Genomic DNA, 25,018 nt, shown 5'->3' on the forward strand with positions numbered 1-25,018 from the left:
TTATATACCAGTCACCTGGTAGTTTAATGCCATTTCTAGAGACCCCAATAAACTTGTTCAAAATATTTTGAGAGTCAATCCAATTTTTTGCCATTATATATACCAGTAATTCTTTAATATCTTCCCTTCTATGTGTTTCTTTGCCTGTACAACATTTTCATTCGAGGAAAACTTATTAGCAAGTACAAATTTATTGCTATAGACTTTATCAAACTGTGTATTATATCCATAGCCTGTGCAGTACAGTGACAATCAGTACAGGCCTGGTTTAAAGTTTAAAGTTTAAAGTTTAAATACAGGCCTGGTTTAAAGTTTCACTTCGTGATTTAATGATCAATTATGTTTAGCTTGCTTGACAAATCATGCGGGGTAAAAGCTGTGACTCTGCGTTCCTTCATAAAACTAGCATACCATAACAAGACTACTCCCGCCCGGAGTGGAATAATCTTTATGATGTCACTTGTATGGATTGGATGATTCTGGAAAAGTTTGGCGAATATGTATTGGTATCATTGATTTTGACCTTGAACTTATAACCACAAAATATAGAAGTTCCTACTTTGCACAAAGAGGAAACTATTGTGAAGTTTGTTGAAAAGAAGATGGCGTAGAGAATCGTGGCTTTTTATTGTTCATTGTAGCCTTCACCTTTCAGCATTTTTTACCCGATATATGTTGTTTTTTTTCTACACCTATCATCACGTCTTCTGCAAAGTATGGTACCATTATGCATACAATATCAGTGAAAAATCAGACTACGCGGTGATGCCAATAGCAACACATCTGCCAACTCTTCTCATAGAAGAAATTAGAGCTCCAAAATAAGACATGTTAGTTGTGCCAGGGCAGTATTTCAAACAGAATATTCAATAAATACCTTGACATGATATCAATTCCATGATGGAATAAAATGTTGTGCTGGTACTGCTATGGTTACAAGACATAAGATGGGGAAACACTCTTATTTTGCTAGTCCAAATACTTCAAATCAAACATATAAAGCCAAGTCTTTCACCGACAACTGGTTTGTGTCCCTCATTGTCATAATTTGATAACTACTTTTTATATACACATGTTTACAACACCGCTAGATGGTGTTTACCTTTTCCATATTGCTTCATTCTCTTCTTTATTAGATTTCAACTTTGCACATCTATTTTCTAAGTGTCTGATTTGGATAATTCTGAAAACGTATTAAATTAACTCACTAGTTCTTTTGCACTGTTACTTTTGCAACTGTTCTTCCATACTATTCCTATGTGACATATCCGATCTCCCAAGATACAGCCTATTTGAAACATTATTGATTCCAAACGAATTATTTATTTATTCATTTTTTCTGTTTTTTATGTGAATTTCTATATCTGCATGTGCGTGAAATATCAAATAAGTTACAATTAATATAATGAAATCAAACGCTTTAAGCGAACGTTGCATCTAATTTGTTTTGTAGTTTCATATTGGGCTGAGTGTGCAATCCCTCTATGATGGATATAAATCATCGATAGAGCTACGATAAGAGTGACTATTCATTCATTAACCTGAATGGAGTCGTGAAGCCATCACTTAGCAAATTTCTTGTTAGCTTTACGATCATATTTTGAATTTGTAATAAACGATATATATATATATATATATATATATATATATATATATATATATATATATATATATATATATATATATATATATATGCATACGATTGGAAACAATATGGTTTCAAACATAATGCGAATCATCAAACATAGAAGCAGAGGTTACAAGACATATATGGGAGAGTTAGATGTATAGATAAACAGAATAAAGCCGGAGACAAGTATATAAAACAACATGGTTTACGTAACATGCTAATATAAAAGTTAAACGTTGCTAAGACAACTGAATGTCGCTTCATATATCACGTTTGGATGTGTGACGCTTTTCACGAGTGCTCTGAACGTTTACCTTCATCTATCCTACCTAACTCCCATTTTTCAAAATTTATTTTGCATGAATTTTTGCATTTTCGCTGAAATAAACACTAATGGAAATCATCAGTGTAACAAAAATCATACAAGATGAACTTCCATACTTATTTCTTTTACTTAAAGTGTTTATCACGAATGCTGCAGATTTTCCGTTTTATCTTAGCTGTAATATATATATATATATATATATATATATATATATATATATATATATATATATATATATATATATATATATATATATATATATATATATATATATATATATATTATTTCTGTGGCAAGAGACAAGTTGACAAAATAATAATATCACAAATGAAAAACCAGCAGGCGTGGTATGGGTGTAACAAGACTCTTTAGGAATTGCAACGGTTTTGAAAGAATTATTCCTCTTTCTTATTTAATCACGAAATTCACAAAACATGCATTGAGGAAAATTAATTCTTTGAACAGACATTATGAGTCTCATTGTTTATGACGATGGCGTCTATTTTGACCTGATTACTCCCTTCCTTACCAAATATCTTCCAAAGCAAACCAAACTTGATTGTTTTCATGGCAAGATATTTAATATCACTGGCTCTAAAGAGAACGGTTTCGGACTTGTTAAACCAATTGTCGCATAAATGAATCACGTTTGAATTTAAAGGCGGTTAATGTACCCGATTTGTGTACACAGTCTGAGATAATTCCTCCGTGACCATCTGTTGTGGTTTGTACGATGAATAAATGTAGTTTCTACGTTGCCCATTCTGCAGAGAAAACAAGCAGCAAGAAAAACATTTCTCATGGCGCCGTGACTCATGCAACAAGGTTGAAGTTTAATTTAGAAATGATAAGGTTTAAGTATTAAAATATGAACTGATTATATCTTGGCAGTTTACAGAAGAAGTGCCAATCAATATTCCTTCGTTTCAATTAACAAGTCATGGAACATGATTGTATGTTTATCTCCTAGAGATTTACCTAAATTTGTACTATCACAATTGCTGCAATGGTATACTCTTTTAACCTTGCCTGAGGCATTATATGCACTTTAGTCTTAAAATCAGAGTATAGAACCTCAAACAAATGGATGTATCTTATTAGATTACACACTGACAACTATCATATATATATATATATATATATATATATATATATATATATATATATATATATATATATACACACACAACTCATAACACGTTAATTGTATTCTAATAAATAAGCTTAGATTACAGAAGCTATAGCAGCTCCACCAAAGAGTAATTTGTTAAACATAAAATGATCACGCCTCTTTTTGATGCAACTTAGCAAGAACGAAACGAACAGGCAAAACCTCAGAATAGAGTAATTCACAGTGGCATAGCATTGTTGACTTTATAGCATATGCCTCAGCGTAACATAATTTTCTGCCACAAGATGAAGTAAATTGTTTAATAAATAATGACACACAACATTGTCTATCGACAGGGACAAAATATATGATTTAAATATGCACTAAATCCTTTAGTTTTGGATTGGTCAAAATGGAACACGATATATGCACAAACGTTTTATTTTGGTTCCGCGAGTTTAAATTATACTTCCCTCCAGATACACACACGCAAATGCTCTTGTACAAAATGGTATCCTGAGGATAGTAGGTAAACATCAATTACTTCCAGTATCACTGGCCCACATAAGAATGCCAGTAAAGGATGAAAACCTGAGTCCATAAGCTTGAGAACCAACCCCGACCTGTACCCATACCCTTTGACCTGCTTCACAATGTAGCGCTGCAACAGTGCTTCCTTGACCGTGTTGATTCGCCATGTATGCATGTGTTTTTCCTTTTCCCTGGCCTTGAACAACAATTTCAGTTTCTACAACTCCTCCATTAAATTCAGTTAAGATATTGGTGAAGAAAAAATACGTCCCAGACACTGGACACGTAAATATTCCCAAATTTGGGTCGTATGCGTTACCTTCATTGAAGTCAACCTTGTCAAATAAAAGAGAACGCCCTACTGTAAGCGTGACTGGTCCTGAGGAGAACGTCGCTGTAAAAGCAGCTTGTCTTGTGATGGTCCTTTTATGATCTTTTTTAGCAATCATATTTTGCACTACAAGAAAAAATAATCGATAAGACGAGATGTGACATAACTTCAGTAGCATTATTTTGGAAAAAAATAAATCTATATAAATAAAACCGGTTGTGGATATTGCATATACATATAAAACAGGAGATACGTTTACAAAATGGCACTATTTCTAATAACCATTTCCCATCAAATGTGTTAAATGTGTCTGAAATATTCCTCAAGTGTTATAAATATTGCAGTCGCAGATGATAATAGAGAATTCCATTTTAATCCTGTTTGTTTGTGAATAATATTAAAATCGAGAAATCCTTTATAAGTGGCTGTGTTGCATTATAGGATACTACGCTTGAATTGAACTTCATTCTTCTAGAAAATGGCATAAGTTGTTAAATGGATAACGTTCTGAGAATATTTTACGAGCTACATACAAGGTCAATTCCCTGCCAAAAACATGATGTCAGAAGGAAACGGCACAGCGATTATCGTATATGTTTGAATAAACTGTGAGAATGTTCCGAATGAGAAAAGGGCATCAACACAATTGCTTCTTCAATGCGTTCTGTTTGATGTTTCCCAGTAATACCAGTGACAGGCGATTTCGTAAAGAATGTTTGTCACTTGCTGATAGTGAAAGAAGGGAATAATCAATTGGATCCATTGGCACGAGTTACATAGCGTCGGTGAAGTCAAAGACAGACAATGACAATTAGTAATTGTTTATATTTGTGATGATCTGCGTTTCGATATGAAACAGTCAAGAGAATAATGACGCATACATGAAAATTATCAAAATTAGAGCAATGATTCAAGATCCGTTTCACATTTTCTTTGCATGACACCACCCTTTGTGAATTCATGATGTTAACAGTTATATGGGTTTCCTTACCATATTGTAAAAAATGATTGATAATAAATTTAAATTAACATATTTTTAAAATTTGTATCTATGTGTTCAGAACTAGTTCATATTAAACCTGTGTAAGTTTCAGCTTTGCATACTGGTTTAGTTAATTTTTATAACCAGGATCAACGACGCTTTGAAACTTTTCTAATGTGCTAAATCAACACTGATATCGTTGAATGGACATTTTTGATCTAAATATGGTGCTCCGTAACATTTTGCTCGGTAGTGTTACATAAAAACAATCCAAAACTAACTGAAGATGTTACATAGTATTACAGATTTTTAATGCAATGTTTGTGCGGATTGTTGTTGTTGTTGAGTTTAATTATAGTGGCGTGCGCACAATTGTGCATGTGCCACTTTTTCTGACTGCACCGCAGCCTGCAAGTTGTTCCTGAGGAAGGGAATGGTGCCACCTCCCCCAGGCTTTTATGGATTCAAGGAACCCTGCTAGTTTAGCCTCAATCTGTGAGTCCATAAAGGTACCTTACAGTTGAATGGTTGGCTGTCATTAGTGGGAAGGAGAGCTCGGGAACGGTCCTGCCTGCTTTACATCGCTGGTTTCTTCTTGCATTTGCCTGGTGTTTCTTGCGATTATTTTTTTTCGATTTTTTTTCTTCTTCAAAATGTTCTAAAAAAAGGGGGTGATGTTCTGTGCTGTTTATAGAGGTTTTCAATAGAAATCATGTATGAAGAGAGATTTTCAAGGTTATTATGGTATTATTAGTCGAGGTGTTTAGGGTGTGATTCCTACGTTATGTTATTTATAAGTTTTCAGATATTGCCTCTTTAAGTTATTTATTTATTAATGTTTTTAGAGATTCAATGTTATTTATACTTTATTTGGCAAGAGACTTTTATAAAATTGAATGATATGTTATGGGGTTTTATGTGGTGGCTTCTAAATTTATTTAGCTAGTTACTGGGTCTTTTGGTTTTGTGGAGATAGTAATTATATTTTGTTCCTAAGTCCTGCTGAATCTATGAATTTATTTATATTTTTATATGCTGATTGTTTTTAAGTAACTCTGGGTATGTGTGTGGTGATCCAATCTCTTTTTGGTTTTTGATAAATATTTTCCGAGCGGGTTGATATTTTGGGTATATATTGAGTACGTGGTGTAGATCTTCGGTGGTGTGGCAGTTAAAGCAGTTAATGGTTGCTGGTTTGGGTCCTATAAACCTTCCAAAACTGCTTGCTAGTTTAGTTTTTCCAATTATCCTGTTTATGGTTTTCTGTTCTAAATAGGTACCCTTAGGTATGTTCCTATCTACGTTTTTTGGGGTTTCATGGTGCTTTATACCTTTTGTGGAGGAGTTCCAAAAATCTTGCCATGTTTGGTCTATATACGTTTGTGCGAAGCTTAGTGCTTCTGTAGAGCTATAGTTAAGCTTGATCTCCTAGTTTGGTTTGTGCAACTTTGTCTGCTGTTTCGTTGCCAGAGATTCCAATGTACGACGGTATCCACATGAGCTCGACTAACTGATGTGCTGTGGTGATATCGTCGATTAATTGGCATGCTCTGTCGAGGAATTGTTCCCTAGAGTGTGTATTGCGATTTTGGATCGATTTGATAACGCTTAGGGAATCGCTTATAATGAATGCTTTAGGTATTGTCTTTGATCCATTGTAGTGATTCAAGTATAGCCCAGAATTCAATGGTGTAAATGGAACAATAGTCAGGTAATCTGGATCCCGTTTGTATATTGAATTCAGGGATGACTATTGCTGCTGCTGTTCTTGGTGGGTTGTTTGTTTTTGATCCATCTGTATATATTTTATCATAGTCTGGGTATTTTTGGTTGATTTCGTTTACCAGTACAGGTTTTAGTAAGTTTTCTTGTCCTTCTTTATTGCCTAATTTGGTAGCTTCAATGTTAATCCTTGGTGGTTTTTGTAACCATGGTGATTTGTTCTGGTCTGTATTGTTTGTTACCTGTTTTGTTAGTACAGGTATCTTTTCTCTTAGTTCAAGGATTACTTTGCCACTTGGTGTGGTGGGTATGATTTTGGGTTTGAAGACAACGACTGTGCGGATACCTACTGTTTGAAGCGTGCAGTTGCGCCATAGTGTCTCACTTTCATCGTCTCAGTTACTCTAACAGATTTAACGGTTAGTTTAGCAACAACGATGATTCTTTCCAACATTTCACAGACATTTAGAAAAAGATCATCTTTATTCCCAATTTATCCAAACCTCTTTCTTTCTTCGGATATATATTAAACCAGTGACATACGTCCAACCTGTATTTTCATGATGTATCTATGTGACCACTTCTAGCATTCATGTATAACCCTTTTTTGTTGGTGTTTAACATTGTCACAAGATTCGTTTCTTCTTATCCCATTCAGCAACATCCATACATGAGTTTTCGATATTCAGTCCTGTAAAACATCTAAAATGCCGTTCATATTTTAAAATGATAATATTTATTTCACCTTTGCTCAGTAAGTTCGTGTGACATTTTCTGCAAAAAGTATCTGTATTTAACTTTTTTTATTTCTTGCTCTGCTCAGGATCTGCCATCTGCTGTTTGATACGTTTGATCATTACATCTAACTCTACCTTTTGAATGATGACTTATCAAATATGGTAGACTGAAATTTAATATTGCCTCTATACAAGTATATTCGAACATCTTCATTATTTTTAATTTTGAAACGTGTCAAAAGGACTTGAATTTATAACTTACTTGCTTTGAAGTTCGTAAATCAAGTATCAAACCATTGATGAATGAGGGGCCCCGAGTGGCCGAGTAGTCTAAAGCGCTCTCCGTTACGGATCACTGCCATCTCACCTCTGTCTGCGTGGGTTCGAGGCTGGGATTCAGCCAATGTGGGTATATGAGAAAGTTTGCCAGTAGCTTCTCGTGGGTCGGTGGTTCTTTCCGGTGTTCTCCCGGGTTCTTCCTCCACCATTAATACTGGCCACCATGTATAGCCTATCGTGCGCTGAAAAATGGCGTTAAACTCTACTGCAACAGCAATTGATCAATGATCGAATTAGCCAGAACACAAAATAAATTGGAATGTTAGTAGACAACAGAAATATCAAGGACTGAGGTATCATTTACTTAAAATAATAACTCAGTACACTATGGCACGTGCTCTGTGTATCTGTTGAGATCGGCATAGTACTTAACTTCTATATCTGCTATCATTACTAGCATCCTGTTTTGAATATGCATTTTCTATATTAGAATGATGGAATTTCAATTCATCCGTGGATCATTGCACTCATAGACCAGGAAGCCCATACGATAGTTTGGAATTAGAGTCGATAGTAAATGATACTTTGACTTTATTAACTAGTATTCTTTTTCTTTTCATTGTTGCGCGAAAATGATTATACCATTCTACAAGTTTCAAATGCTTAGGATAATGTTTGACATATTTTTTACATTATGAAACAACTGAGTTTTTCTATGAATAGAACGTTTGACATCAAGAATATAAAATATTACCTGTCTGAATACGATTCTTGAAGTTCACTAGTTCCGCGAATTTATCAACCAGCCCAGCCTGGTGTGACTTTATGTTGGAAACAGCACGTCGTATCGAGCCATTACCAGAGTATTCAATATCAATATTATCATGAGATAAATTGGTATCAGAAACCTTCACGGTAGCTGATTTGTTCACCTTACAATCTGCATCATTGTTGTCCACACGATTTACTAACATCCGTATTCGTTCTTCCGCATTTTGCAACCTGTACTCTAGCTCCTGCATCTTCGCCAGTCTTCTCTGAGCCTCGTCAAGACGCTCTTTAAGCACATCAATCTCTTCTATTTTTCTATCAAATGCACGATCTCGTTCTTTCAAATCCCAAATTTTCTTTAGAAGTATAGAAATAATTTTACCATCCTGACCATAATTCAGTGTGTCGTCTGCCGCTCCAAGATATATTGCATGCAAGAGAGAACAAAGAAGGATTAAGCTTTGCATTCCGTCAGAAATTGGCAACCATCTGCTGATGTGTAGACCTCCCCTGCAGTAGACACGTCTCTGCCACACGATTCCTTTATTTTGGCGGCACTGGTCTGATAAGATGACACATATGTCCTTGGCGACCTCCCCTAAGATATACAATCAAATTGACCTTGATACTGTACTTTGCACAAAGGCATTAATAACAAGTCCTAACCTAGTTTTCTACTCCGTACCTCTCGATACATACATACATACATACATACATACATACATACATTAATGCATGCATGCATACATACATGACATGACATGACATAAATTGCCAAGAGTTCTTAATTACCATAATCAACTAATCATTACTCTACAATAATCCAGAGGAGCCTTAATTTTAACACATTTACACCCTAGAACGTGCAAATAATGAACTAAACGTTTCTCAAAGGAAATATCTTGGACTGATTGATTTACTGATGCACTACATATTCTCTAGTGCAGCCTCCTGCTGAAAAAAGACGTCATCGTGATTTTCAAAATTTATAATCTCATTACTATATATGGCAGAAAAATAACAATCTGGATAATTTCTGATTCGAGATGTATATCGTTACAATTTTAATGTGATACAACCAGTAAAATTGAAACACAAAAGTAAAGGTTTAACTCCGGAATGTGACAACAGTATCCTACATTATATATCAGTGTCCTATCAGTGTTACGGTTGCATGTAATCCATGAAAAGAAATATAATTGTCATCACCGTAGCATATATATATATATATATATATATATATATATATATATATATATATATATATATATATATATATATATATATATATATATATATATAATCTTTTAAATTATATAACTGTCATTGATTCTCAATTAATTATTAGTATTGAATTTAATGACTTCTCACTTCTGGCACTTAACATGCTGTGATGTGTAGTCATTTCACAATGAACCCTTGTTTACGAAGTAAACAAATAAAAGGGATGACCGTGCTTTCCAAACTACAATCCGCAATAACAAAATATAACACACAGCAATTTATCAAAAGCGATAAGAAAAACATTAATCATCCATTATTCAATGGATGCAACAGACAAGGCAGTATTATGTTGATACCATACACGTAAAATTAAGTAACTGAAACAGTGAACTGAGTGAGACCAGATTTATGTTGTTGTTTTTGTTGAAGGGTTTAACGCCATTTTTCAGCACACGATAGGCTATACATGGCTGTCAGTATTAATCGTGGAGGAAGAACCCGGGAAAACCCCAGAAAGAACCACCGACCCACGAGAAGCTACTGGCAAGCTTTCTCACACATCCACATAGGCTGAATCCGAGACTCGAACCCACGCAGACAGAGGTGAGATGGCAATGATCCGTAACGGAGAGCGTTTTAGACCACTCGGCTACTCGGGGCCCCCCAGATTTATGAAGGTCAAAATGAATCAATACTACATTATAAAAGACTACTCGAATATCGAACAAACAAAAGGAAAAGGAAAATATTAAATCAGAACCTTAAAAATATAGTTTTTTAAACAAGTTTGCATCACAAAAAAATACGACTATGCCGTCCCAGCAAGAATCCGAAAATCAAGTGACAAATATCCTTCCGAAAACGCGAAGACCAAGCGCTGATAGAATGCAGCGAGAAAGGAGCTAGTCCTTTATCTCTTTGATATTTGTTTATCAAATCCCAATGGAGAAAATATTATATGGGTTCGAATGTGAGAATTCCCTAACTCTGAACGGGCCCTCTGCGACCCAGTGTATTCAAGATGATGAGAACAGCCATCTCCATTCACGGGGCAACATTCATATGTAGTGCACAATGTAAGACACTTATGACAAATTAGGGGAGCGAAAATGACAAGATGACGTTGGTCCTTCCTTACATGTATTATTCTTAGGGTAAGATTTATAGATCGGATATATATATATATATATATATATATATATATATATATATATATATATATATATATATATATATATATATATATATATATAAACACCAACACGTCTAATGTGTGACCAGTTTCGATTTTGTGCTTTATCAGACTGAATTCAAACTGAATTCAATATCATTGCTTACGTTATTATATATACATATATATATATATATATATATATATATATATATATATATATATATATATATATATATATATATATATATATATATATATATATAAATTACTTTGTGCCTGAAGAAGTATAAACTAAACGCGAAAGTACTCATTTAACTTTATTTTCATTTTCTTTGCAACATCAATACCTTATTTTGCAGTTTGGATCACAACATTCTCAGCGTCCATTCAGTGACCTCTATTTATTGATGCGTTTCTCTATGTAATCTCTGTAATTCGGGTTTTGCTACAGATGCATGTTTCGTCCGGACCCAGTTATGCATTAGATTATTAGATTGGTATGATAATGCATGTCATCTGACGACGTTACATAAAGTACGTACATCGTTATATATATATATATATATATATATATATATATATATATATATATATATATATATATATATATATATATATATATATATAAACGTTACTCTTTCTTCAAAATTATTTTGTGCCTTAAGAAGTGGACACTAAATGTGAAAGTACTCTTTTATCTTTGTTTTCTTGTCGCTTTGTCACATCAATAGATTATTTTACAGCTTTACAAAAGAACCTCCCAAGTATTAATATTACGAGCCTCATTGGACCTAGTCTTTGCACGACAATAAGACAAAAATAAGAACAGTAACAGGGTATCGATTTAACACAAGAAGAACAAATACGTTTGTACTTGCTATCACATTTTGCATTAAATAAATCACGTATTAACACTGCAAATATATGAAATCCATTTTGGCAGCAGCTTAGTCCAAATATACACTGTTTGCGTGAAGTATATTCTCCTCAGAAAAAAAACCAACGCTTTGTCCTCTGCATACTCGTCTACACATTAAATTGGGTGGAGGGACCTACGTCATCATTTATTCATATTCACCATATTTGTATATTTCCAAATGGTGAATTGGCCTCCATTTGCGAACATATTGTGGCCTAGAGAGCATGATGAAAAGCATCTCATAAAAGTATGTGTTCCCTGTCTATGGTGTTAAACGCTATCATCATAATAATTTATGCATCTGTGTTTGAACCATTCACGGTCATGCTCAAACAAATAAATCTTTCGGCGTTTACTTAGAACAATATGTTATTTTGTAATGTCTCACTAAATGCAGATTTGTTTGCAACAGTTTATTTACAGTGAAGTTGCTACACTCATATGTCATCCTCACACAAACAATACGACGGAGGTGAATATCACTATGTCTGGGGTTGTGAAAACCTTATAAGACGCGAGATCAAAAGTCAGCAATTGCCACCCACTAGGGGTATGTCACTGCCAAGCGCAGGCTGGAGCCCTCACCCCATCTGCCACTCGGGCCTACATACGTTTTCTCTCTATTTCTTTTTGTTTTTTTTTTTGAATTTAAGGTGGGCACTGGGAACCTTCATGTAGGTGAAGTAAGATGCACAGACGTAGCAGGGCTACCTTACAGGGTGAAACGCGAAGTGAACAGGTCTGCGGAAGGGTGTCAGAAAACCCCACATGAAGGACATGGACAAACATAACAATTTCATGGGAACTAACAAATGGTTACCCGATCTAACCTGAGGAATAACTCAACTTTCGGAAATTTTTATTACATGATTAAGATAAATAATAGAAAGAGATGGCCTAACCCGATAAAGAAAATGTGGTCCCTGACTCGGGCACAGCCAATCTCATTTATGATGAAACTAAGTTAACGAGGAACGAGACATAATATACCATACACATACAACACTAGGTTTTCTTTTACTAAAGACTCAGTACACGGTTCACTCGTCTAAATTCGAAATTTATATATATATATATATATATATATATATATATATATATATATATATATATATATAACTAATCATAATGACATCTTGGACTGCTGAAGTCCAAAAATCGATAATATGACAACTGGGATAAATTTGATGTAGTTATGCCGTCCCCACACACAGGCTATATAGCATACATACAAGCAATGACACATATAGCACACATGGGACATTGGAAATCTCTGGCAAAGAGCGCCTAAGCAAACAAGGGAAGTAACTCCGATATAGGAAATCAAGGTCTATATCGGATGAGCTCCCTTTAGAATACACTAGGGACCTAAAACTACCGCATCAAAATTTAGTTTCAACTAAAATTTTGATACAAATTCTTTATCTAAAGAAAATAAACATACATACCTTTGGTGGGTAACACTAACACATAAAAACATTTTGTTTTGTGGGGGGGGGGGGGTTAAGTATGGGGTTATCTGTCTGTTGCCCCCCACCCCACCCCAAAAAAAAAAAACGAAAGTCCACCGGCAAGAAATGAAGAAACAATTAAACTAGGAACCAGACTGAATATTTAAAAAATCAAAAGAATAATTATACAACTCTGCAAGGAGACAAATTGACAAATTGACAAGAGAAGAAGGGGAACAGGTCTATACTGCCTTATGGGGAAATGGAAATCGCAGGATCAAAGGTACTGATAAAAGAACCGGAACCCATACTAAGAAAATTCAAAAAGAAGACAGTAGATTTACATCTAGCCGATATACCCATGGAGATTCTCCTTGAGGCAACAGTCAAAAGATTCGAGGAAAAACTGAAAGTAAAATTAATAAGTGCAAGAATGGACATTATTACTCTCACTCCCATCAAGAATGGAATAAGGCTTCTGTTGCGTGTCGGGTTGTTATGCCGACACTGTGGTAAATGTGGGGTGGGGTGCTTCCAATATTTATTTAAATTATTATAGAAGTCCCTCCCAGGCTCAATTTTTGGTTGGAAGTTAAATTAGTGAAAGAAAGATGTAAAGCTCAGTCAGCAATGCCGACGGTTAAATTATTGAATATACAAAAAAGTGAAATTCAACTAATAACAATTTGATGACAATTCAATAATCAAATGGTTAAAATTTCCCAAGTACTCTCCTTATGCTCGACCCTGTGATAGTCCTTTGCATCATTTGATTGGTAGTATGAGATAGCTTTCCACCTGTCCTTGTATTCTGCTCATATGTATATTCTTCTTTCATATTCCTCATATTCCTTCTCCTCTTCTTCCACCTATCTCCTAATTCCTTCTTTCCACCAACTCCTCAATACTCCTCCTCCTTCACTTCTCCTCCTCGACTCCTTTTCCTCTTCCTCCTTGACTCTCTACCGAATAGACTTGTCAACTCCGACTGCTCTGCTAGTATTACTTCCGTCTCCCCTCTTATAGACTCAGGACTCACTGAACCGGAAGTTCTGTCCCCCAAAAAACTTCCTGTGAAAACACATGGACGGTACAATATTCTCCTTAGTCCTCTCATCTCACATCACACACAGCCTATCATCAGATAACGGCTATTAAATTTCTTCGGTCACGCATTCATTCACATCGAAATACTCATATGTCTTGTATGGTAAAACAAAGTCGTAATAAAAACACTGTATCAGTGACTTCTCATACATACATCAATAAATTCCGTCACATCAGTACATATTCCTAATCCCATTATGCTATAAAACATCACAGCAATCAGACGCATTTCTTTACATTACAACTCATACAAAGTACACAAATATTCAAATATACATGCATCCATATTAACTAATCGTACACACTTCAACCATTTTCCAAATTCACAATTCAAGCATGTGTAAAATGAAACATATCACATAAATAAATGCACTAGTTTGCTACGAAGTAACCTATTAGCGAATGACAAAATTAAGTCTGACCACAAGCTAACAATCTATATAATCTCTATATAATACTCAAACTCATTTCTCAAATACGCATGTAATTTAGACACTACAATGGTAATTCTACGTACTAAACAATCCTAGTAATTAAGTATAAATAATACACATAATTACAATTACAATGCCATCATATTCTGCAAAAAGCGAGCAAATAACTTACTGACCCTTACGAAGCTTTGTCTTTCCTTAGAACCTCCTCTCTACGTTTTTCCGCCAAATTACGATGGCTTTCTCTGAGTAATCCTACTTGCTCAGCAATCTTCCCATGAGAACTAATGTTTTGCTTGCTAGTTAGAAGTTTTAATTCGGATCGTAATTGATACCACACACCCCGTCTCAATTCCGATTGTATGTCTCTTTGAAATGATCCAATCAAACTGAGAGGACAATGTCATTCTCGCTGTCTGTCCACGTGGAGACGGATTTAGAACACGCCCCGGTCCTCGCGGGATCCTCTAATCCTTGTAACACTTAGGTGGGAAGTCGCTCGATTGAAGGCCTGTGTCGATTCAAGATGCCGGGTCGTCTCTCTGGCCACAGTAACCTTGCGTAAGAGGTTAACTCTAGCCTGCGGCATGTTTAGACAGCAACTATTGCTTGTACTAATGCCTTAGTTTATACAAGACTTACGAATTGTCCCGGACAAACGTGACAGCTTCGAGAAATAGAGAAAAAAGGATGTAACGAAGATAAAATCAGCATTCTTTTTCCATCAATTCCTAACCAAGGCGTAGTACAAGGGCTGTATATAACATCGAAAATGCAATAGATGTGAAAATACAGGACACACACCACACAATTGTCCAAGCTACAAAGAAGAAAAAAAGAAAGAAGCCTCTGGAAATACAAAAGCTTCCAAATCAAAGGCAAAGTGATCAGCTGAAGCAAAAACAACATCCACAAGAAAAAAAAAGCAGAAAGAACAACAGAATATCCAACCAGAGAGGAAACAAGAGGTACAAAATCTAACAGCAAGGAAGTAATAAGCTCGACAATAACACAGGCAAATATACAAGAAGAAAGAAGAATGCAAAGGGAACAAAAATCAACTAAAGAGGCAATATCGACAACAACAGTACAATAAATTTTAAATAGAACACCACCGCCAACAACAACAACAATGGCATTACCGCACACAAGAGCAGAAACAACTACAGAGGCCATAACGACAACAAAAGTACATGAAATGGAGCGAGAGTTAAATAAAACACAAACAACAACATCCTCAACAATGACACCACTGCAAACAAGATGAGAATCTTACACAAGAGCAGTATTGCATTGGATTGAGAAACCAATGCCACCACCAAGAACAACCAAGAGAAACAAAAACAACAACGAAGAATAGAAACCGCTAGAAGAAAACACTCAAGTAACAAGAAAAGTACTACAAATAGAAAGGAGAGAAATAGAGAACACAACATTTAATGAAAAAAAAGAAGAGAAGTGAAAGAAAGACTCAGGAAAAGAAAGCAAAAGACGCGGAAGACAGGAGGAGAAGGAGATGATGCAGAAATATTTCCTTGAGAATGATGATTATCTAGAATTAAAAGTAAAAAATGGATAATACTCGTATCATATATACATAATTCACAGGGGAAAACATATAACAATTACAAATGAAGCAAAACATACAATAACACCAAAATGATACAATTAGGCTTCGGCAACAAAGCAAACTGGGCGGGGGGGCTCCTGTAATGGTCTGAAAAGATCATTACGGGAGCACCAACACCCCAAACGGAACACAAAAAAGACCACTCCGAGCAAGAGACTTATAAGGGAAAGAATTGGTACAGGGGATGTGAGCAAGATCGATTGTGTCCATGATCCAAGCAGACGGGACATAGCCCGAAAGACTGTAAAATTCAACCAGTAACGGCCACTTACGCTAGTAAGGTAGCAAACAACTTCATAAATGTGCTGGAAGAAGAAACTATAGGGGCACAAGAAGCTATGCAAGCTGAGATTGATAACCTACTAGAACAATGTAGGAAAGAAAATACCCAGCCCAAACAAATGAGGAACACATGCAGACACATAATTTGGCTCACATTTAAAATAACCAAACACAAAATGCCAATCAAAAGACGCCAACATAGTGAAGAAACGTACAACATACAGGCACCAAGCCTAGAGTAAAATAAACCTCTACAATAGGGACAGAGTATGAATGGAAGGATTTTAAAGGGAAAACTTCCACACACAAAAAAGCCAAAAGGAAACCAGTCCAGAATCTGCAGAGGGAAATATACTAAGTAGGAATAAATTTTACATGCTGCAAGATCCAATGATAGAAGAGGGCTCCTCTATGGAAGAGGAAGATATGCCTGACCTAACGCCAGGAAACAAATCCAGAAAACACAAACACAGAAAGAGGACAAAATCCGTGTCAACATCTGAAGAATCCAAAGACTCAATTACCATGAGAGAGAAATAAAAAAAGTCAAAACGGCAATTCCCCCACAAAAAATCACTATACTAAGATACAAAAAGAAAGAACAAAAGGAAACAAAAGGAAACAAATATTTGAGGTAGTAATCCTAAACTGACCACGGATTCAGAAAATTATACCGACGAGATGAAAAATGACTCAGAAAAAAAGACGGACATGACAATTGAAGGACAAAGCATAGGCAGTTCTATAGAATCTGGTGAGATAATAAAAGATCGCTCAAATATGGATATAAACAATCCAGAAAATAGCAAATCTTCTAACTCAAAAGAAGACAAAGCAGATGAAGAAGCTCCGGCCACGGCAGAGATAAAATTAAAACTAACACACACACCAAATGGAGTCCAAAGGTTGGATAGCATCAATAAACATAAATGGAATAAGCGATGAAAGGATGAGAAAACTATACGAGGCAACACAAATAATGATATAATATTCCTCCAGGAAACGCACGACAATCTAACAGAATAAATAAGGACAAAATACGAAAAGAAGTTAAATACATTAATAATCAAAAATGATAATTTAAGCGACAAAAGAGCAGGATTATCAATAATAATTAAAACTAATAGAAATAAAACTTGGGAAAAATTTCAAGTAACTGGTTGCTTAAAAGGGAGAGTATGAAACATAGAAATAAAGGTCTGGAATTTAGTGAACGGATATTTTCGGCACAAAGAAATGAGAAGAAGAAAAAAAATCTGAAAATCGAAATGCTCACATTCAGGAGTACACAATGAATAACTTTATAATGGGAGGGGATTTCAATTGGATCATGGATGACATTGATAGGAAATAAGAACTAACCTAAATGACAAATTCTTATGAGAAACAATGAACAACCTTTTTAAATGAAACCAATTACACGATGTATACATAAGGCTTATTATGTTACGGAAAAACTTTACATATGGAGAAGAGCAAGCTAGTAGATTAGATAGGCTTTATGGATCAAACCTTGAACAAATAACTGATTGTAATATAACAGAACACAAAATATTGGACCACAAAGTTATAGATATGGAAGTAAGAATAGAAAAGAGGGGAAAATGGGGACTGGAAAATTTAAATTAAATAATAAAATAGTAGAGAAAGAGCAGTACCAACAAATAATCAAAAAAGAAGTTAGAGAATTTCACTAATCAATGAAATATAAACATAATAAAAGATTGGGACCAACAAGAAACAAGAAATTAAAATAATAAGCATAAATTTCAGTCAAATACGAAAGGAAAAATGAAACAAGAAAAACAAGAATTTAAACAACTAGTAGAAAGATTACAGCCTGGCGAAAAGAAAGAAGAGGCAAAAATCAGATATAAAAATTTCTAGATGAAGAAAATCAAGGTAGCGAAAATAAGGCAGTGAAATCGACGACATTATATAAAAAGCAAATGGTTTATAAAGGAGAAAAGATCAATGAAAATTTCAGAAAGGAAGATATGATATACACAGAAAAAAGTTCTAGCATACACAAAAAATATTACAAATTATTATAAATACAGAAAATATAGAAATAGAAGAATACCGACTGGGAGTAGAATGCGAGATTATCTCATCAGAATACAGAAACATGTGTGATGATTTAATCTCAAAAGAAGAAATAAAGAAAGCTTTCTTATCAATGACAAAGGCAAATCACCAAGGATGGACGGCCAAACGGTGGAGTTCTATTTAAAATTTCAAAAAGAACTTATGCCAATACTGGAATTCACTATACAATAACATTTTCCTGGGTAAAATCCAAATGATTAAAACGATGAGGGTGGGCTAATCACAATTATATATAAAAGAAAAGCAAATAGAGAAGAACTATAAAAAAAATTGGAGGTCAATTTCTCTTTTAAATAGTGATCATGAAAATCTAAGTAGAATCCTGTCAAATAGAATAAAAAGTGGAATGGGGAAAATAATTAACAATAACCAAAGTTGTGGAGAGAGTGGTAGAAATATACAGAATAATATTCTAAACATAAAAACGAAAATATACTTTATCCAAATAACAGGACAAAAGGGAGCCATCGTCCTCTTTGATCAAGAGAAAGTATTCGATAAAACTGAACACAACTATGTACAGAAGGTTCTGGAAGAATTTGGCTTCGGAAAATAAAATCCGGAAATGGACCGAAATACTTTACAAGGGATAAACCTCTAGAGTACGGGTAAACGGGGCAATAACGGAAGAATTTGAAATACAAAGATCGGTGAGGCAAGAATTCCCACTGTCAATGCTATTGTACGTAATAGCAACTGAAATCTTATGTCATAAAATAAGAAATAATCAAAATTTTGAGGGAATTAGAATCCCAGACCTAAAATATGAAATAAAAATGCTCCAATATGCAGACGATTGTAAATCGCTATCAAGACGCAAATTCATTCATATGGCTCAAAAATGAATCACGAGAAGACATAAATAATCAAAATAGGAAACTGGCGAGGAAATAACCCTGGACTCACTCCCCACCTGATCAAAGATAAGGTCAAAGCCCTAGGGATAACCCTAGGCCATCAGGTATATGTAGAAAACTATAAATATATGAAAACAGATATAAAAGAGAATATAAATATGTGAACTTACGCCGCTATGCTTAATGGAGCGGGCACTAGTTGCTAAAACATATATGTACAGCAAAATTAATTTTATAATGAAATATATAGATCTAAATAACATAAAATTAAAGGAATTGGACAAATATATTATACAATACATCTGGGACAAAAGGATGCCAAAATGCCCCATGTGCAAAACGGCCAACTAGACAAAATATCATAGGATCGCACAATGAGAAGTAAGGGAGGAAAGAATAAATCTAATAATTAAAATTTGCCAAAATGGGAGAAATCGAAGAGATAATATATTATGTCTAGATGGACTAAAATATAAGAATTTGATTTTAGAGGTAACAAATTATAGAATAAGGACAATGTTTAAATGTGAACAAGTGACAAGACTAAGACAATAAATAATTTTAAAGACAAACAACGGAAAAATACGAATCTGTACCACGGAGGACCTGAGAGAGCCGCTGTGAGAGATGGGACCTGGCTGACCGCCCTCTTAGGGGTGGTTCCAGCCAGTGCTAGGGCCGGGGCTCTTTCCTCACAGGTGGAAATTGCGGGACTTCGGAGGAGAAAATAGAAATCTTAAAAATTAATCTTCGATGTCTCCCTAAATATATAAAAACACTAACAAATAATGACAAAAACAAATAGCGAAATCAAAGACACAGACCATAAGAACTCAACCTTTTTAAATATTTTATTACTTTTTTATATATGTGTTACAGCAAAATACAGACGGTTTATAGGGTACTGCGATCTGGGAGAAGTATAGAGCGTAGATACTACGGGGCTCTGTCAAATGGCGCTACGCGAATTGGAAAAGCCGAAGAGGATGAAAAACACCTTAGGTAGAAGAACCAGCCTTGCTTCTTCATACAGTAAGAAAAGAAACCCCGATGTTATTGTAACGACTGGTCCGTGTGATGTCAGGAGAATGTGATGGGGTGGGAAATGATGCTTCATTTCTACGATATGATGCCCCAATGTAACATCATTTCCCACCCAACACATTTAAGTACTGAGCGCCAAGCGAGGCAGCTGCCAGTACCATTTTTAAAACTTTCGGTATGGCTCGGCCGGGTTCGATCCCGCGACCTCCTGCATCTGAGGTGTAGGCCCAACCACTTTGGCTCACCGGAGCACGGTCCTGACTGTTTAAATGACTGTAAATACACTAAGTTTTCCACATAATCTTGCACAACCACCGGTGTTGGACAAAGGTACACCTGACGACAGAGCCTAAGCGATGGATAAGCGATGGATAACTGACACCGGCTTTCATTGCAGGTTTTAAAAATTGAAACGTATCAAGAGCTTAAACACACTTTCTATCTGATTGTTAGGTTTAGGTTTTAATTTGGGTTTATGTTAGGTTTATGTTGTAAACTGGGTTTATGTTAGGTTTATGTTAGGTTTAGGTTGTAATCTGTATTTAGGTTAGGATTAGGTTGTAAACTGGATTTATGTTAGGTTTAGGTTGCAACCTGGGTTTAGGTTAGTATGGCTACCCGGGGTCTGCTTTGGATCATTTTGGCGAAACTTACATGGAACAGAAATTTTATCATCATCGTTCTTCAAGAATATATGCACATCATAAACTACAACAGATGATATCAATTAAAAAGGGCTTAGCTATAAGAAATGACTTTGTTAATTTCTCATCTAGAAATGTTTCTCGTAAATAAATGGATACGAAGTGTCCTTGCCTATATATAACCTTAATTGCTAGATAAACACCATATCATTTGGTGAGCATAATGGACATTGTATAAACATAAACAGCTAAGTGCAGGCAGTCTGACTATCTTTATGGGAAAGTAAATCTCAACAGTTCAACAGACAAAATAAATGGGAAACAATCGTTTTCATTTCAGTGGACAGATTTTATTGTTTGATATAACAACTGTGACAAGCTCAAAGAGAACGTCTACTACATAAACGAGAAGAATGAAACACGGACTGGTTTAAATACTTGTTGTCTTTACACCCTCGAAAGGAGCATGAATACAGTCAAAAGTGGATTGAGAGCAAAAGTACAGATGTCGAAATATCTGAAACAAAATCAAAACTTAACATCGCTACCTGTAATAACAATAGTGTATATCAGCAACTACAATGCTCAATTTCTTGGAATCATCCGTCAGTGAACCAAATAGGCATCAAATGAATCTGATATAGTTTGTTTATATTTTAAACCAAACATTTCAAGAATTGCCTTGATCAAATGAATAAGAATAAAAAAATATCTCATTCATAACTATTTAACCCCAACATATCATTTTCAACACAAAGACAAAGGTCAACATTTAACCCCAATATCTCATTGTCAACACAAACACACTAGTCATCATTTAACCCGAACACATTGTCAACACAAACACACCAGTCAACATTTAACCCCAACATTTCATTGTCACCACAAACACACAAATCAACATTTAACCCAACATATCATTATCAATAGAAACACACCAGTCAACATTTAACCCCAACATATCATTGTCAACACAAAACACACCTGTCAACATTTAACTCCAACATATCATTGTCAACACAAACACACCAGTCAACATTTAACCCCAACATATCATTGTCAACACAAACACACAAGTCAACATTTAACCCCAACATCTCATTTTCAACACAAACACACCAGTCGACATTTAACCCCAACATATCATTGTCAACACAAACACGCCAGTAAACATTTAACCCGGCATATCATTGTCAACACAAACACACCTGTTGTTGGCATCCGTTACTCTCGAGAGACGATGAAACTGCGCCCATGAGAGATGTCCCGGTTGGTGGTTGTGCAGCGTCTGCTGTGGCTAAGTAGTCCAGTGTGGGAGTGGCAGTCCCTGCTGCACTTGCTCCACTTGAAGGTTGCGTCTGGTGTTGGTTGGAGCTGCTTCTTCTTCCTCTGCGATCGTCTTTCATCAGCTAGCAAGCGTTGCTTGTCCTCTCCGGCTTTCAGACCAGTCATCAGAGCATGTCGCCGGCTTGATCTGTCTAGAGCGAGCTCTTCCCAGGTGTTGATATCGATATCAAGGGCTTTCATGTCGTGCTTACAGACATCCTTGAAGCGGAGCTGTGGCCATCCGATCGACCTTTTGCCAGGGGCAAGTTCCGAATAAAGAATGTCTTTGGGGATCCGTCTGTCATCCATCCGACGTACGTAGCCCAGCCATCTGATGCGACTTGGCTGAGGAGTGTGATCATGCTGGGAATCTTGGCACGCTCGAGCACCTCGTTGTTTGTTACTCGATCGCTCTAGGTGATCCCGAGTATGCGTCGGAGGCATCACATGTGAAAGGCGCTCAGTCTTTTCTCTTGCGAGGCGTACAGAGTCCAGGTTTCACTGGCGTACATGAGAGTTCTTAGCACGCAGGCACGGTACACGGTGATCTTAGTGGTCAGGGTCAGCATGCTGTTGTTCCACACTCTCTGCGACAACCTGGAGAGAGTTGTTGATGCCTTTCCGATCCGCTTGTAGAGCTCAGCATCGAGTGGGAGGTTATTGGTGATGGTAGAGCCGAGGTACATGAATTGACTCACCACCTTAAGTTCGTAGTTGTTGATGATGATGCTTGGGGGGTCCGCGTCCTGAACCATCACGTTTGTTTTCTTTAGCTTATGGTTAACCCAAACTCATCGCATGCTTTAGCAAAGCGGGCCATCAAGCGCTGAAGCTCAGCTTCTGTGTGGTAGGCTAGAGCAGCATCGTCCACGAAGAGCATGTCCCTGATGGTTACTTCACGCACTTTGCTCTTTGCCTCCAGTCGTGCCAAGTTGAACAGTCTGCCGTCTGATCGCGTGTGCACGTAAATCCCTTCTGTGGACATCCCAAAGGCGTACTTGAGCAGGACTGCGAAGAAGATGCCGAAGAGCGTGGGGACAAGGACACAGCCCTGTTTAACTCCACTACTGATGTCAAAGGGGTCGGATGTTGAGCCATCGTACTGCACTGTGCCTTTCATGTCATCGTGGAAGGATTGGATCATTCTTAGCAGCTTTCGAGGGCAACCAGGATTGTGAAGAGTCCGTCTCTGCTGACCAGATCGAATGTCTTGGTGAGGTCTATAAAGGCCAGGAAGAGGGGTCTGTGTTGTTCTCTGCATTTTTCCTGCAGTTGCCTGACAGAGAAGATCATGTCAATTGTGGACCTCTCTGCGCGGAACCCGCACTGCGACTCTGGGTAAACTCTGTAAGCAAGCGTCTGCAGTCTGTTCATAATGACGCGTGCGAAAACTTTACCCACGATGTTGAGAAGTGATATTCCCCTGTAGTTGTTGCAGTCGCTTCTGTCGCCCTTGTTCTTGTACAGGGTGATGATGTAGCGTCTCTCGTGTCCTGAGGCACTGCACCCTCATCCCAGCACTGGCAGAGGAGGTTGTGCAGGTGTGTGAGCAGCACGCCACATCCGCACTTGATGAGTTCTGCTCTGATGCCATCCTTCCCTGGGGCTTTACCTAGGGACAGTTTCTCTAAGGCCTTCTTTAGTTCGTCTACAGTAGGTTTCTCGTCCAATTCGGCCGTGAGAGGGAGGTTTTCAATGGCGATGAGGGCATCATTGGTCACGTGGTTCTCTTTGGAGTACAGTTCGGAGTAGTATTCCACCCAACGCTCCATCTGCTTGCCCTTGTTGTGGATGGTATCGCCTGTGGCAGACTTCAGTGGTGCTGTCAGTTTCTTCGTGGACCCATTGCTTTCTTTATGCCATCGTAATTGCCTCTGATGTTTCCAATATCTGCTGCCGACTGGATGCTCTGACAGAGCTGAAGCCAGTATTCATTGGCACACTGCCGTGGTAATATCTGCACTTTGCTTCTGGTAGACCTGTATGACTGTAGTGTCTTCTGGCAGGGGGATCGCTTGTACTGCAGATGTGCACTGCGACGCTCTTCTATGGCTGGCATGAGTGTGGAAGAGTTAGCCTCAAACCAGGCATTGTTCTTTGATTGCTTCTTACCAAAGATCCGTGTGGCTGTGCTGTATACAGTCTCTCTGATGTGATCCCATCTTTCTTTGGCACTGCCGTTGGGGGGTTCTGAATCAAACATCTTGGAAAGAGCACAGATGAATTCCTCAGCCTTGTCTGGATATGATGTTTTGCTCACATCAATGCGTGGTTGACCCTCTTGCCTAGAGCAGTGGATCTTCTTCGGCTGAAGCTTCATTTTGAAGCACACCAGAGAGTGGTCGGTGTCGCAGTCAGCACTGTGGAAGGTACGGCTAAGAAGCACACCCTTCATGTC

The 25,018-nt window shown here is 36.7% G+C and overlaps 1 protein-coding gene across 1 annotated transcript; it reads right to left on the reverse strand.

Annotated features, from left to right (window-relative positions):
* Positions 1 to 3,501: 3,501 nt before the first annotated feature.
* Positions 3,502 to 8,990, reverse strand: LOC149794049 (uncharacterized). Its single transcript, XM_089966503.1, has 2 exons — positions 8,403 to 8,990; positions 3,502 to 4,054 (listed from the first exon to the last, which is right to left on the reverse strand). The coding sequence occupies exons 1-2, from the start codon at positions 8,884 to 8,886 to the stop codon at positions 3,603 to 3,605; spliced, it is 936 nt and encodes a 311-aa protein (XP_089822629.1). The 5' UTR covers positions 8,887 to 8,990; the 3' UTR covers positions 3,502 to 3,602.
* Between the last annotated feature and the right edge of the window lie 16,028 nt (positions 8,991 to 25,018).

This window comes from Sinohyriopsis cumingii, chromosome 8 (genome assembly GCF_028554795.1).
Source record: "Sinohyriopsis cumingii isolate HCF-2022 chromosome 8, ASM2855479v2, whole genome shotgun sequence".
NCBI classification, from domain to species: Eukaryota; Metazoa; Mollusca; class Bivalvia; order Unionida; family Unionidae; genus Sinohyriopsis; species Sinohyriopsis cumingii.

Excerpts from the sequence above, each read along its gene's own strand:
- LOC149794049 (XM_089966503.1), bottom strand. The coding sequence starts at position 8,886 with ATGCAAAGCTTAATCCTTCTTTGTTCTCTCTTGCATGCAATATATCTT. Across the intron at positions 4,055-8,402 it reads CAAGAATCGTATTCAGACAG|TGCAAAATATGATTGCTAAA; the intron begins GTAATATTTTAT and ends TTTTTCTTGTAG.